Below are 14,475 nucleotides of genomic sequence, written 5' to 3'. Positions count from 1 at the left end.
GTCCCACTGGCAGTCAGTGTTTACAGGCAGTGTGAAACAGATTTTGCCTCCTAGCTCTTAAAACAAGCTTTTCTTGTTAATTTTTATGTACTTTGAGTGTTGAAGTGTGTTTAGAGCCACGGTTAGTGACTGATGCTTAGCGGCTGTATTTTGAACCGAGCAAAACCAAAAGAGGGGACAGCAGTGTCTCCCACCGCTCAACCCTGCAGAAGCAGAGGCCAAGGCAAACAGTTGAAAAGCCCTTCTGTTGTGAATAGCAACAACGCTTCTAATGTATTGTAATGATTTGCCCCCATTGCTCCGTTTGAGCTGGTACATAGGCGTGAGTATCTGAGTTGAATATTAAAGGGAGATATTTGTGATCACCATTTGAACATCTCTCTTCATGCAGAACAGTGGCTTGTATCTAAAGTACATGAACAGAAGGCCACACACAAAAAAAAACCTTTATGGTTCCCTCATTGATTTGTTACTTCATCCTCCCTCTCCCACAAAGGCCTTATTAGAGAGTCAGTGACTCCTATGTTAGGACTATATCAAATTTGGGACATTCTGACTCCTTTCTTTCATACTGTTATCTCCAGCCCCACAGTTTATGTTTGTTAGGAGGGTCCCTTGATCTTCTAGAGAAGTTAATGAGGGAGCAGGCAGGACAAGAGACATCTGTTGAGTCTCATCTGTTCTACTCAGGAAGTTTGAGTCCATTCCAATATGTGGGTGAAGAGCACCTACTGGGATTAGGGATCTGATGGAAGCCCTCTGGAGAGATTTGGTTCTCCTCATTCTGGATGCCTCATTCGCATACACCTTGAGGCATTTTTAATGCAGGATAGTTACATTCTTTCCAGTTTAGACACAAAGGGCTGTTAGTCCTCTTCTACACTGTGAGCATTTCCAAAGAATGACCTCTTTGGAGACATTGGTGTTACAGTACAGTGGTGCCTCGCTTAACGAGTGCCCCGCTGAGCGATGAAATCGCTTAACGAGGGGCTCTGGGCCATCTCTGGAGCATTCGCTCAGTGATGGCCCCTATGGCGTTTTTTCACTTAGCGAATATCGCATAACGAAGCGGGGGAGAACAGCTGATCGGTGGTTCCAAAATGGCCGCTGGAAGGTCCGCGCCACATTTTCGCACCCTGCCCTCGCTTACCGAGGGCACGAAAATGGTGGCGCTATGGAAGAACATCGCTTAACGGTGGCTTTTTAAATTCCGTTTCGTGATGTTTCGCTATAGCGAAGGTTAATCCGGAACGGATTAACCTCGCTATGCGAGGCACCACTGTATTAGTAAAAATAATATAATCATGTGCTGTCAAGGCAATTCTGACTTTTAGTGACCCTTTTGAGGATGTTCCAGATAGAGAATATTCAGAAGTGGTTTACTGTGGCCTCTCCTGAGGGCACCCTGGAAGTATGCAGCTCATCCTAGGCCACATAGGCTGGCTATGAACAAATCTCCACAAACTCTTTCTGAGACGATAGCTTCTCCTGTAGATTTGCAAATTATGCACTTGTGTTTTCCACATTAGAGGAGATTGCAGGGGTCTTCATGCATTTACCACCTGTTTTTGTCTTATATTCTTAATGGTTGAATAAAGGTATCACCTGTTCCTGAATTTGTATTGTTTCACCAGAAGACCCTCATCCTGGGAAAAGACAGCAGTCAGCAAAACTCATATCCACTCCCCCCCTTATTTTGTAGCAATAATTGTTCTGCATTCTTGTAACATTTTTTGTGTTTTGAAGGCAGTTCACGTAACCCCTCTCATAAATTGGAAGGGTGCATGGAGAAAGAAGTGTCATATGGTTGCACCAGCCATCCATGCGGCATTATTCTCCCATCCACATTGTGCACACCAGCTTCAGCCCATTCCAGCCTATATGTCGGAATCCTGGATCAATCAGAACCTCATAAACTTATATGGAGGAACCCTGAATACAGTACCTGTATAGAGCACATAGTCACTACATGATGGGTGGATGGGTGTGTTCCACCAGCAGAAGGGTGGTGCCCGTTAGTGTAATGCCACAACACACCCAGGAAAGAAGGTGGTGTTTGAAGCTCTACATTGTGTGGAAGATACCATGTTGTAACCAGAAATTCAGTTCCATTGTTTAGAAGAGAAGATTTCATTGAACATGATGCGAAGCAGAAATCATGTTTCACCCTATGAACAACTGTTGCCTTTAAGAAAAGACAGAGAAAATGCCATAATATTAGCTTAATACTAAAGGTCTCTTGGTGCAGTGGTTAAACTGCAGTATTGCAGTGAAAACTGCTCATGACTTGAGATCAATCCCAGACTGAGGTAGCCAGCTTGAAGTTAGACTTCCATCCTTCTGAGGTCGGTACATTGAGTACCCAGTTCGCTGGGGGCTAGGCAGGGGAGCAATGTGTAACCTGCATCATTAAATTATAAACTGCCCAGAGACAGCTTTAAGCACTGAGGAGGAAATGTATAAGCAGCACACTTTACTTTGCTTTAATATTTCTATGTAGAATTTTCTTAATTTATCTGTATTGTTTATCAATATAGGATTTCATTACACAGTAAAATCAAGGGTCATGGTTCTTCACATAGAGTTCTAGCTGAGGCCTGCATGAAACGAAAATGTATCATAGTATGTCAAGCTGCATATGAATGTGTTAATGTTGCTTAGCTCTTCAGTGGAACTGTATAATTCCACAAAAGGAAAGAAATATAACTGTTGACTTGCTATTTTTTCCTTCCTTAAATCTACAGCCACTGAGAACATTAGTTATGACAAGCATGTCATCTGAGTAAGTACCAGATGTTTTGATTTCACTTTTGTCTGTGTCAATCCTGTAATTAAATATACTGTATGTAATCTGTCCCGTCACATAATATATTGGATAACATCAGATGTTGACTGACTGAATGGCAACATTTTGTGGGCTAGGTTAAGAGGAGCAGAGTTCAGTTCCTCTCAAGTAATAGATAGTAAAACTACTACAATTAAAAGCTTGTATTTGTAGTTTATGGTTATAGTTTGTAGTTAGGAGGATGCAGTCATATAGTTATGGAGCTGTAGTTGAATATTTATGGATTATGGTAGTGAGCAGCTAGATTTCTCCACAGATTCATACAAGAAAAGGAATTTCTAATAGTGTTGCGCTTCATGCTGTGCTTTTGTCTTTCAGAGACATATGGTTTGGTTGCTTTTTGATAAATATTCAAAAAATATTGGGTTGTCCAGTGGAATCTTCCATTAGCAGAGCATGGAAGGAAGCAATGTTTGTTGACTCCCCCTTCTTCCTTCAGTCTTTTCAAAAGCACCTCCAGAAGATTGGGGGATGATCAGAACACTATGGGAAGTAGTAGAAGGGCGGGGAAGACAGTTGCCAAAAATGACTTTTCGTTCTATCCTGAGGGCAGAATATTCTGCTGGATTAAAGAATACTCCATCAATAGAGTTATGCCAATCAGATCTGAACTATTAGTACCACAAATAAATAATTGCTGTTGCAGGGGAACAAGAATGACACTGCAATCCTATTCAAATTGCATAATAACTGAAAGCAGATTACCTATATTGACTAATTTAGCTATACTGCTCTCATTCAAATACCTTTCTTATTTTAGTATTTAGAACCCAATATGATGTACCAGGATCCTTGATTTTACTGTGCAATGATATGCATTTTTTTTTCTTGACATCTTATGATTGAAGAAAACCCTACATCAACCTAATAGCATTACATTTTCTCTGTCTTTCACTGAAGGAAACAGAATGCAGTTATTCAAGTGGTTAAAAAGTTGGGAGGCTTTCTGTTTTCAGATGAAGTGGGCAAAAATACAAGTCATGTGGTTGCAGGAAGCCCTCGTCGTACCTTAAATGTACTTATGGGAATTGCTCAAGGCTGTTGGATAGTGTGTTATGAATGGGTAAGTAATATAGATAACCAATTATGCATTAATTCTTCTGTAAAAATCATGCAATGTTTAGGTAACTGGAAAAGAACAAGTAATCCAATTTATGCCAACTAGATGATTTGTTCATCAGGATAGCTTGCATTTGTAGTGGTTAATTAAACACAAACATTTCAGTAATCTGTATTCACTTCATGTAAATATAGGAATGTGTTACAAGGTCTTTGAAAATTTATGAAATAGATCTGCACAGAAAAATATCCAGATTTTTAAAAACAAGGTTTTTCTAAGTAGATAACATGTATTTTGAGGAAAACATTGTGCATTATGTTGTACGGAATGGATGGAGATTTGATGGTTTGAACTCAGGCTATACATAGTTTTCTTAGACATTTGTGATATTTTTGTAAGAAAGTGACTCAACTGAAGTGCTCCTAGGTTTGGAAGTGAATTAAACTAACAGGTACAAGAGATAAGATTTTGCAGCAGCTACTAGTTCTGCAAATCTAAAAAAAATCATGAACTGAATGAGGAGAACATAAGAAAATATTGATCTAAAATGTACAGTGGTGCCTCACTTGACAACGTTAATCCGTTCCAGCAAAATCGCTGTAGAGTGAAATCGTCGTCAAGCGGGGGGAAAACCCATGGAAACGCATTAAAAACCGGTTAATGCATTCCAATGGGCAAAATACCTCATCATAAAGTGAAGATCCTCCATAGGGCGACCATTTACTGGTGCCTGTATAGCGAGGAATCCATCCTAAAGCACAGCGGGGAGCCTTTTTGCACAGCGGCCGGTCATTTTAGAGCTGCCCATCAGCTGTTTGAAAATCATCGTCTAGTGAAAAAATCGCTTCCCGTAGCAGGGAACCAATCATCGTGAAGCAAATTTTTCCTATTAGAACATTGTTTTGCGATTGCAAAAGCGATCTCAAAAACCTCATCGTCAAGCGGTTTCTTCGTTAAGCAGGGCACCACTGTATTAGGAAAATATCATGAAAATGGGCAGGCTGCTTAGAACAGTTCAGCAGTAAGAAATCACATTATTCCCATGTTAATTTTGAAGATATATATAAAAACCAATAATTAAACCAAAACCTTTTACAGAACAGATAGAAGTTCATGTCTTAGGGAATCACTGTTGATTAAAGGCGATTGCAGAATGCATTCAATTTGAACACATGTGACAAAGTCATATGTACCTCAAAGTTGCCAAAGGAAGCCTTTTACCTGTGGTGATTTGCAGCTGCAGTTATTATCATCATTGTGCACATGGAGGTGGTATTGCACAGAGGTACACAATAGAATTGCAACCACTGTATTAGAGTCAGTTAGAATATAATGGATTTCTACTAGACCTTTCAGCAGCATTCAAGCAATTGAATTGGCTTGAGGTGGATCATACAGAAGACCAGCTGAGTTATTTTGTTAAATGGGGCAGAAAAACTGCCCTTCCCTTCCCTGGCATAAGCAATGTAAAATAAATAAATGAAATGACCAATACTTTACTGCCTTTCCTGATAGCAAAAACATCAGTCACATCCAGTACCTAAGTCTGTTATGTGTTCAGTGGTCAATATGTAGAATTGCCAGTTTATGAGATTATATGTTATTGTACAGCAGAGCAAATCAAGGTTCTACAAGTCAGTTCTGAAAATAAGCCAATTCTAAATTTGGGCAGCCCAAACAAAAATTTGAACTGTGAGACTGGACATTAGGTTAGCACCAGATTTGTCATAGTCTGCTCTTGCGCTTTGCCAAATTTGCAAGAGTTTGGACAAAGGTTTTATGAGTTACAATATTTTTAGAAGTAAAACCATTCTACCACCCCTGTTCAGAAATAAGTGACTCCAAATGATCCCAGATTCTAAACAAACCACATTAATTGAAAACGCATTCTTGCTTCTCCCGAAATAAAAAGTTTGGCCCAGCTGCTTTTTTTATTTGAAAAGAATTCAGGCTCCAGGGACTGATATGTTGATCCTCAAAAAAGATCTTTCAAAAGGGAAAAACAGCCACTTTGTTATAATACTGAGCATGTGTGGTACAGGCTCATCAGGAACTTCACAAAATGAAACATTGTATACATTTGGAGTTGGGGGAGATATTTGGAGAGTTGCAGTACAGCTGAAGTTCATGGAAACAGGCTGAAAAGACAAGTTTTCTTTAAACAGTTAAAAAAACAGGTTTGCTTTAAAGAAAGTAACCGAGTGACAGTGTTCAGAAAGGGGACATTTTGCCATGTATCTTCAGAGAATTAGCATACAATGTTATAAGGCATATTTAAAGCATTTCTCCTCACCTTAGAAAAACAGATAACAATTCTAGTATTTTCAGGAAACATTCTAGATTTCTGAGAGCAGTCTCCTCAGGTAAGTTTTCAAAGGGGAAATCAGCTCCACCTCTGGGGCAATCTGATGTTTTTAACCTTGTCAATTAATTAGCTGACTCTTCGCTAACTTTTTAACTCCTTCCTGGCCGAACAGTCTTATCAGAATAATGCTTGCAAGGGGTTTCTGTGTCTGATTATGAAAATGAAGGCAAAAAAAAAATAGTAAAAAAGGTAAAAATACAGATATTGACAATATCTGTTAAAATATTATTTTAAAATATAGAACAAATATTCAGAAACTCACTCATTTAAACTCTGAATTTACTGTGTTTTTCTTTGTGGTTGGAGATAGTCTTACTTGATGTTAGCGGAGCTTTGGTGCTATATGCTGTCAGAGTCTCCTGGCATAGTTTCCATTCTACCCATCTTATTACTATGCAATTGCTTTCTAATTTTAAAAAAACTCTGTGAAGATCCTATGTGCCATCATGTCACTTCTCATGTGTGGTAACTATATGAGAATAACCTCCAAAATGTCATATAATTAACAGCTCTGCTCAGATCTTGCAAACCAACAACATCTTATATTAGATTGTTTTCTCTTCCTACTGCCCCCCCCCTCAATTTGTTTTTTCCATTAAGTTCTGTTCAGGTCTTGCAAACTAACAGCTGTGGATTCCTTTATTGAGTCAACCCATCTTATATTAGATCTTCCTCTTTTCCTAGCAATATTGTCTTTTCTGGTCAGTTCTATATTCTCATTATATGTGCAAGTTAGGATAGCCCCAGTTTACTCATTTTTGTTCTAGTAAGAATTTAGACTTGACTTGATTGAGCACTTGATTGAGGACACATTTATTTGCCTTGCTGCTGGTTTATGATATCTGTAAGGCTTATCTCCAACACCACAATTGAAATGATCTTCTACCCTATTTTTTATTTCAAAAAAAGAGGCTTTGTTTGTTTGTTTGTCTGTTTGTTTTAGAAAACCTACAGGCAATATGTTTGTAGAGCAAGGGTTTGGAAACTGGAAGAATGCTTTCTAGTCTGCATTTTGCAGAGCGGGCATAACATTTGTTTACCTGAGAAGTTAAAGGGTGTATATTTTTCTCTGTTGCATGTGTTGTACTCACTCACACTTTTGCGTTGCCATTTCATTAAGTCCAAAATAGACCTTCAAAAGATTTTAGCATACAGAAAATAAAGCCCTATCCTAGTTGTTCTTGGTTCTGTCCTCCCCCAGCAATCCTACTACAGATCATGTGATCATCTTCTGGGATCCTCCAGCACTGGGTAATTCTATATTGCAGGATGTTTATGTAAACTTAAACATCTGTTTTAAAAAGCCAGCAAATACAATTCTTTATAAAACCTCCATTTTATGAATGTGGGATATTCTGCTTCTGTATCCACAATTCAAAATGACAGGAAATGTCCGCATTTCCTGTCATAATGCGGGCAATATCGAGCCCTCATTACCAGCAGTAAAAAGGATGCCAAACTTTACACAGCCTGAATGTTGATGCATGTTAGCAGTCAACATGGTCTGCAGGATCCCCTCTTGTGCTCACTACCATTCACAAAGAGACATCAAGCAGGAGAAAATCCCAGAAGCTGACTCCTTTTTCCATTAGTTAACTAATTTTCACCTAAACACAAAGCTATTGTCAGGACTGTTTTTCAACATGTTCTCTTTCAACATTATGTGGTGCAAGAGGCTAGCACAGTATTGTGTAATGCAATGGCTACACTAGAAAAACAGAATTTCACTTATTGTTCATACAACACAGATACAAGCAATTGCAATGTATCAGTGTCCATTCATTTAAACAGAGTGTGAACACCACCACCTCATCAGCGCCTCTCATCACAACTGCCAAAATAAGTTTAGTTTCTGCAGTAGGTCAGTATATGTATGCAGGGTCATGGCTGTCTAGGCTTGGAACGGATGGCTTGAATCCAAAGAGAAGGGAAACTTTTTCCACTTCATCAAAATGGCGCTGAGTTTCTTGAAACAGATGTTCTCCTTCCAGAACAGAAAACGTCATTGTGAAACAGAGGCCATTTTAAAAACATGCTGGAAACGGCACTGTGTACCCTGAGCATGTTCTACAAAAGTTTGAAATCCATCTGCAGCTTTGTATTAGAGTCCACTTCTATGCTTCCGGCTTCAGTTTCTAGTTGTATTGTGGTATTAACAGAATATTCTATTTCCAACAAATCCTAAAAAGCTAAAGGCTAAAATACATAATGTTTTCTATCCCAAGGCATGTCTAAATCATCTATTTGGGAGCAGGGGAGTGAGAGAGAGACCAAATGTGGAGTTGCTTCATCCACATCTAATTTATTTTAGTGGTATACTCAAAGAGGCTGCTTTACTTCTTTTGAATATGGCTATTACTTATAGTTTGCTCCCTTTTACTTTGTAGGTGCTGTGGTCTCTAGAATATGGTCACTGGATTTCTGAAGAACCATATGAACTCTCAGTGGACTTCCCTGCAGCTCCTGTAAGTAACAAAAGTTTCACTTCTTAAATAAGAGAAGCCATGTTTATCATGGATTCTTGAGTGATGGTACATATTAGAGATGGGGGTATTCACATACGAATATGAATATCCCCGCACTGGTGGTGTTATTGAGGGTCCGATCAGACAGCGCAAGTCTACAAATGGCGCTGCAGTGCGCAGTCTGCTCACTACTCCTGGCAGGAGGCGGGAGGACAACCCTCCCTACAAGGTCAAAGAGTGGCAAGCGGATCACACACTGGGGCACCATTGATAGAATCGCGCCATCCGTGTTGGGTGGATCGGTGAGTGGACCATCCAGCCCCATGGGGCTGGATCCTCCTTAACACCACCTGTGCTGGGATATTTTTATATGAATACAAATACCCCCATCTCTAGTACAGATGTGTCTGTGGTTCAGCAAAACAAATGTTTCTAGATAATTCTTTCTTTCTAGAACTAATACGTATACAGTGGTGCTCCGCTTGACGACAATAATCCGTTCCAGGAAAATTGCTGTTAAGCAAAACCATCGTCAAGCGAAAAAAACACCCATTGGAATGCATTGAAAACCGGTCAATGCGTTCCAATGGGGAAATACCTCATTGTCTAGCAAAGATTGCCCATAGAGAACCGCCGATCAGCTGTTTAAGAACACTGTTTTCCGGAGCAGGGGTCCGGAAAGCAGCCATTTTGAGAAGGGAGGGAAGCCAATTTACGAAGGGAAGCCATTTTGCAGAGCCGGAAAAATCGTCGGTTAGCGAAACAACAGTTCACGAAGCAGGCTCCTAATCAACGTCAAGTGAAAAAAACCATTGGAACCATCGTTTTCCGATCGCAATAGCGATCTCAAAGAACTCATCGTAAAGCGATTTCGATGCAGGGTAAGCGTCAAGCGGGGCACCACTGTATTGGAAAATGCAAAAATTCAGGCTTATAATCAGTGGATATTATTCAGCTACAGGAAGTAGAAGCTGCCTCTGCTGTTGTTAAATGCATCTAAAATACTCAGCAATTATTTGATTTTATTTCAGCATAAAAGAACTAAGGAAAAAGGAATAGGGCAATTTTTAAAAGAAATTATATTGACTCATATTATAAAGCTCAATAAGCTGCAGGGATATTTTGACTTCTAAAATGGTGATACAAATTAATATTTCAAGTAAAAAAAGCTGTGCTCTATTATACACAATACTAACTTTTTTAAAAAGAAGATATGTAAAGTATAGAATTTTTTTTACAAAATCTTATTAAATATACTAGCATGTCTTATCAAACATCCCTGAATGTGTGATTACGAATGATAACAATCTGAATACCAGAATTATTACAAAACACCACATTATGTACATACTTACAACCATGGCATAAGAAAGGAATAGGGTATAGTTTACAAAGGAATGTCCTGTTTTAAGAAAGCCATTATAGTTCAGTGATAAAGCCCAACGATTTTTAAGCTTATGTTATTTTATGTGATGATTTAGACGTATTTCACAGTTCCAGTTATTGGTTCGAAATATTCAAGACAGTATAGTACTTGGGATGTGGGGAAGTCCTTGTAAATCACTTTTTGCCAAATCATTATTGCATCCGATACATCTTCTTGCTTGATATTTAATTGTGATGAAGCTTGGTGGCTATCAAAATGAGGACTTGAAACAACTGATTTTTGCACAATAGATGTGTATATTGTCTAGGCAGGAAAAGCAGTCAACTTGAATCTGTGGTTAGGTAAAATTTAAATATTTGTCACATGAAGTTATTTTGATGTTATTTCAGTGTACATATTATACAAAGTGCAAATGTTTTTAGAAGTCTGCTGGTCGGATCATCATAGTTGTGGCTTTGAGAGAATACCCTGATCCTTTCCAATAGTACCACTTAATGCCTTTGAATTTGTTGGTGTTCTGTCGCTGTGGATAATATAAGCCATTCAGATTGGATGGACCACAGGCATCAAACCACCATCCTGTTAAAAGTAATATAAAGTAAATTAAAAGGGGGTCTGAAAAAACATTATATTGGTAAAAAATAAAGGGGAATGGAGGAAAATGAAAATATTGCAACAGTTTTAAAGACAAGCTCTTTTATATTAATATTGATCTTCAATAGCACTGTATAAATATATTGTACCATATGTATCATGTTTTGTCATTGGAAGCCTATACAGTACTTAACACTCAAATAGAACTGTCATATAGTAATTAATCATTTTGTATAAATGGAGGCCAGGTAAGATTCAGAAAGATTTTGTCAGGAACTCTCCTTGGACTCCACATATTTACTGGGAGGCCCCATAAGCTCTTACAGCACAGGCCTACAGATCCTGCAGCTGTTCCAGTTCAACCACAAAGAGGGCTGTAGAAGCTGTCGTTTCCATTTTTTTATGATCTACAATTTCCTCTGTCTGAACCTAGAGAGACCGTGGTTGCTATAATTAGTGGAAACAAGTCAACTTCAAAACATTTGTGAAAGTGGCTTGTTTTCACTAACCACTAACAATTAATTAGGGACCATCAAATCGAGATTGGCTTATAATGACCCTTTCAAGAGTTTTCTAGATACAGAGCACTTAAAGTGGTTTCTCTTCCTCTGCGGGCACCCTGGTACTGGCCAGCTTGCCCAAGGCTACACAGGCTGGCTCTTCTCCTGGGAAGCACAGTTGGAAATTCCCAACCTAATTCCCTGAGCTATCCAGCTAGCCTTCACTAGCCATAGGTAAGAGGAAAATTAATCACTGTTGAACATTAAGATAACATGCTAATTTGTGGTTAATCCGAAGTTTAAGGGAATACTTTCCTTGTTGTGGCTCTGGCAGAAGAGGAGCGAGGGAGTGGGGACCATGCAAGCCCAGATTTATCTCATTGATATACCGTAGTGCTCATGTGGAATGCAGGTAGTATCTTAACCTTAGCTGGATTCCTGAAGTCTGTTTGATTTATTGATCTTTATGCTTTGCTATCCTGCCTTTTCACTTAATGATCTCAGGCTATACTGTACTTGTAACATTACACTGGTGCAAAAGGGGAAAGGAAGTTCATGATTGGACTGTGTTTGCCTTTCCCCTATAATTGTCTGTTCATATCTTCTCTCTACTGTTGTGTTTTTTGGTGGGGGCCATTCGTTCCATCATAATGCCTTGAGTCTTTATGCCTTTACAACGGGTTATTGTTCTGTGAGGGCACACACCCACCCAGCCCATGGTCGTCCCCACTTTTTATCTGACTTTCTGCTCACTTATTCAAACATGAACAGCAAAATGCAAAAGGGAGAAGTTCCTGAATTGGCATATACATTAAAAAAACATTGCCATGGTATCAGTTGGCGTGGCAAAAATTTACCTGCTGTTTACGGATTAACTGCCAATAGAAATAGGAAATGTGTGGAAAGAGAGGGGAAAGTACAACTGTTACCTCCTGTTAGCATTTGGGAGCATTTGCAGATGCATTTGTCATTGTCTGCATCCTTTGTGCTAAAGCCATTTCCTGGTTGGCTTATGCTGCTTATTTTGCCGGCTGTACCCGTAAGTCCTTTAAGGTTGATTCTGTAGAAAAGCAAATACATGCTGAAGTAGTTGTAGTGGTTCTGCAGCAGAAAGGAAGTATTTTCCAGGAAGTACTTTGTACAATTCTCTGGTTATCTCCTCTGTGTCTTTTGCACAGAGTTTTCCAGGCACTTGTTATGAACAGAATATGTTGTTCTGTAAGAGGAATGACCTGTTTTTGTCCAAGTTCTACTATTTTTTTTAAGTAGAGTTTTAAAAAGTGAGGACAAATATTAACTGTTCAGTAACTGTACATCCTGGAATCATAATATCAGCCAATGAGGCCTTCTATGCCTCCTCTCCTAAACATATACAGTGGTGCCTCGACTTACAACCATCTTGACTTGCAACCAATTTGAGTTATAACCAGCTCCAGTTGCAACATTTTGCTTTGACTTGCAACAGGCATTTTGAGATACAACTGAAAAAAGGCCTATTTTCACCATTGTTCCCTCCCTCCTTCCTTTCCTTCCCTTAGAGGTCATCTTAGGTTTTTTAAAAAAAGTCTCCCCCTAGTGGACAGATTAACTGCTTTTCCATTAGTCCCTATTTTTAGTCCTAGCTGGAATGGGGTTGTGGTTTTTTTTAGACTCCAAATTCTCTCCCCCCCCCAATTGTCTTCTCTCTCTCTATCTTCTCTCTTTTTGTGCTTAACAGCACAAACCTTTGTCTGAGGGGTCTGTGTACCCCAGTGGTGACCTTCTTTCTTTCCTCTTTTCCCCATTGTTCACTCCATCCCTCCTTTCCTGCCCCTTTTTTAACCTTTAAAAATGGCCGGAACATATTAATCGTGTTTCAATGTACAGTGGTGCCTCGCATTACGACGTTAATTCGTTCCAGCGAAATCGCTGTAGAATGAAAACGTCGTAATGCGAAAACAAAAAGCCCATAGAAACGCATTAAAACCCGTATTGAGGACATTGAGAGACAAAATGATTTAAGCAGTGCCCCAGAATTCTACCTTAGGGAAGACAATTTATACACGGTTACAGCAGCACCTTGTTTTGCCCAGTTGGTGCAGCCCAGGCATAGAAGGGCGTTTACTCTGGCCCGGCTTAACGCACTACCTTCGGCAATGCAGGAGGGATGGTATAAAAAGATCCCCTGGGCAGAGTGCCTTTGCCCATGTGGAATGGAGCAGATAGAAACAATTGAACACGTCCTGTTGCGGTGCACATTTTACAAGGATGTACTGTATGTGAAGAACTTGTTTCCCCTCTGACTGGCCGATTTCCTGGCTGTACAGAGCAACAATGTATGCATGTGCTGCTGTCTGACTCCAATCCCATTCTTACACATAGGGTTGCCAAATTTCTTACTGCTGCAATGGGCATTAGAAAAAGGACCCTAAAAGCAGATGAGACTCTGTAGTTAGAGCATGGTTTGCTAGAAATTCTGGAATTGCTTTAGGGGAGATGTTTTGATGCTGTTGTTGTTCACTTCAGAACCGAGTATTTGCATTTGATTCCAATATTTTTGTATACCTCTGTATATTTATATATTTCGATGTTTTATTTGTGGCTGGTCTTTGACCGTAATAAAGTTTTATTCTCTTCTCTTCTATTCTACTGTAACATAGATGCATCATCTAAAGCAGGACCTGGCAATCTCCACAGGTCCAGGGACCTGAAACATGGAGGGCTGCATGTGCTCTTGTGACTCCAGCCGCCCTCACCCCAATTTCTACAAAAGCCCCCTTGTTCTTCTGGTAAACCAATTTTTTTTAAAGGAAAACAAAGTTGGTCTGGGGGACCAGAGTACTGGTGCCCCTTCAGGATATGGCAGACTTGCCTCCCATTACCACCCAGAGGACACAAGGGGAAGTTTTTAGTAATTTTCCTTTAAAATTCTCGACTATTATTTTCATTTACTGTCTGGGGGCACCAGTGGTTGTGTTTTGGTCCCATGGTTTCATTCATGTTCTACATAAGATGTGCACCCCAATCTAATATTGCAGGGGAGGTTATGTCTTCAGTGACCATTGTATTTATGTGGAAATCTTGAACTCATGTTCAAAAAAAGTCTTTATGTTTTGGAAAATTACAACTTTTCATTCAATGCTTATTTTAAGATGTCATTTGCAAGATACGTTTATAGCCAGTGGCTACACTGCAATATTGAAATTTGTCCAAGTTTGTTTCATGTTTATAAAACTGTAAGGTCTTACTCAAAGAACAGTGTAATCTCTGTCAGAAAAAG

The 14,475-nt window shown here is 39.4% G+C and overlaps 2 protein-coding genes across 7 annotated transcripts in view; one reads left to right on the top strand and one right to left on the bottom strand.

Annotated features, from left to right (window-relative positions):
* MCPH1 (microcephalin 1) overlaps nucleotides 1-14,475 on the top strand; it is a 143,746-nt gene that overhangs the window by 33,986 nt on the left and 95,285 nt on the right. For 4 of the 6 annotated variants that reach the window (XM_020797817.3, XM_073000626.2, XM_073000636.2 and 1 more), the window contains exons 10-12: nucleotides 2,745-2,782; nucleotides 3,746-3,908; nucleotides 8,658-8,735. In XM_020797817.3, coding sequence (XP_020653476.3) covers nucleotides 2,745-2,782; nucleotides 3,746-3,908; nucleotides 8,658-8,735 — 279 coding nt within the window. Of the gene's footprint in view, nucleotides 1-2,744; nucleotides 2,783-3,745; nucleotides 3,909-8,657; nucleotides 8,736-13,855; nucleotides 13,970-14,475 lie in introns of those variants that run through there. The other 2 variants (XM_073000629.2, XM_073000623.2) reach the window with 2 other exon arrangements.
* The window catches only part of ANGPT2 (angiopoietin 2), a 61,070-nt gene continuing 56,332 nt past the window's right edge, over nucleotides 9,738-14,475 (bottom strand). Inside the window, exons 8-9 of the mRNA XM_020797822.3 lie at nucleotides 12,146-12,276; nucleotides 9,738-10,701 (exon numbers count right to left, since the gene is read on the bottom strand). Of these exons, the coding sequence (XP_020653481.3) occupies nucleotides 10,541-10,701; nucleotides 12,146-12,276 (292 nt within the window). The 3' untranslated portion in view covers nucleotides 9,738-10,540. The remainder of the gene's footprint in view (nucleotides 10,702-12,145; nucleotides 12,277-14,475) is intronic.

The sequence above is a fragment of the Pogona vitticeps genome, chromosome 1 (genome assembly GCF_051106095.1).
Source record: "Pogona vitticeps strain Pit_001003342236 chromosome 1, PviZW2.1, whole genome shotgun sequence".
Lineage (NCBI taxonomy): Eukaryota > Metazoa > Chordata > Lepidosauria > Squamata > Agamidae > Pogona > Pogona vitticeps.
The sequence above is the reverse complement of the archived record's forward strand: the minus strand, read 5'-3'. Positions and strand labels throughout refer to the sequence as shown.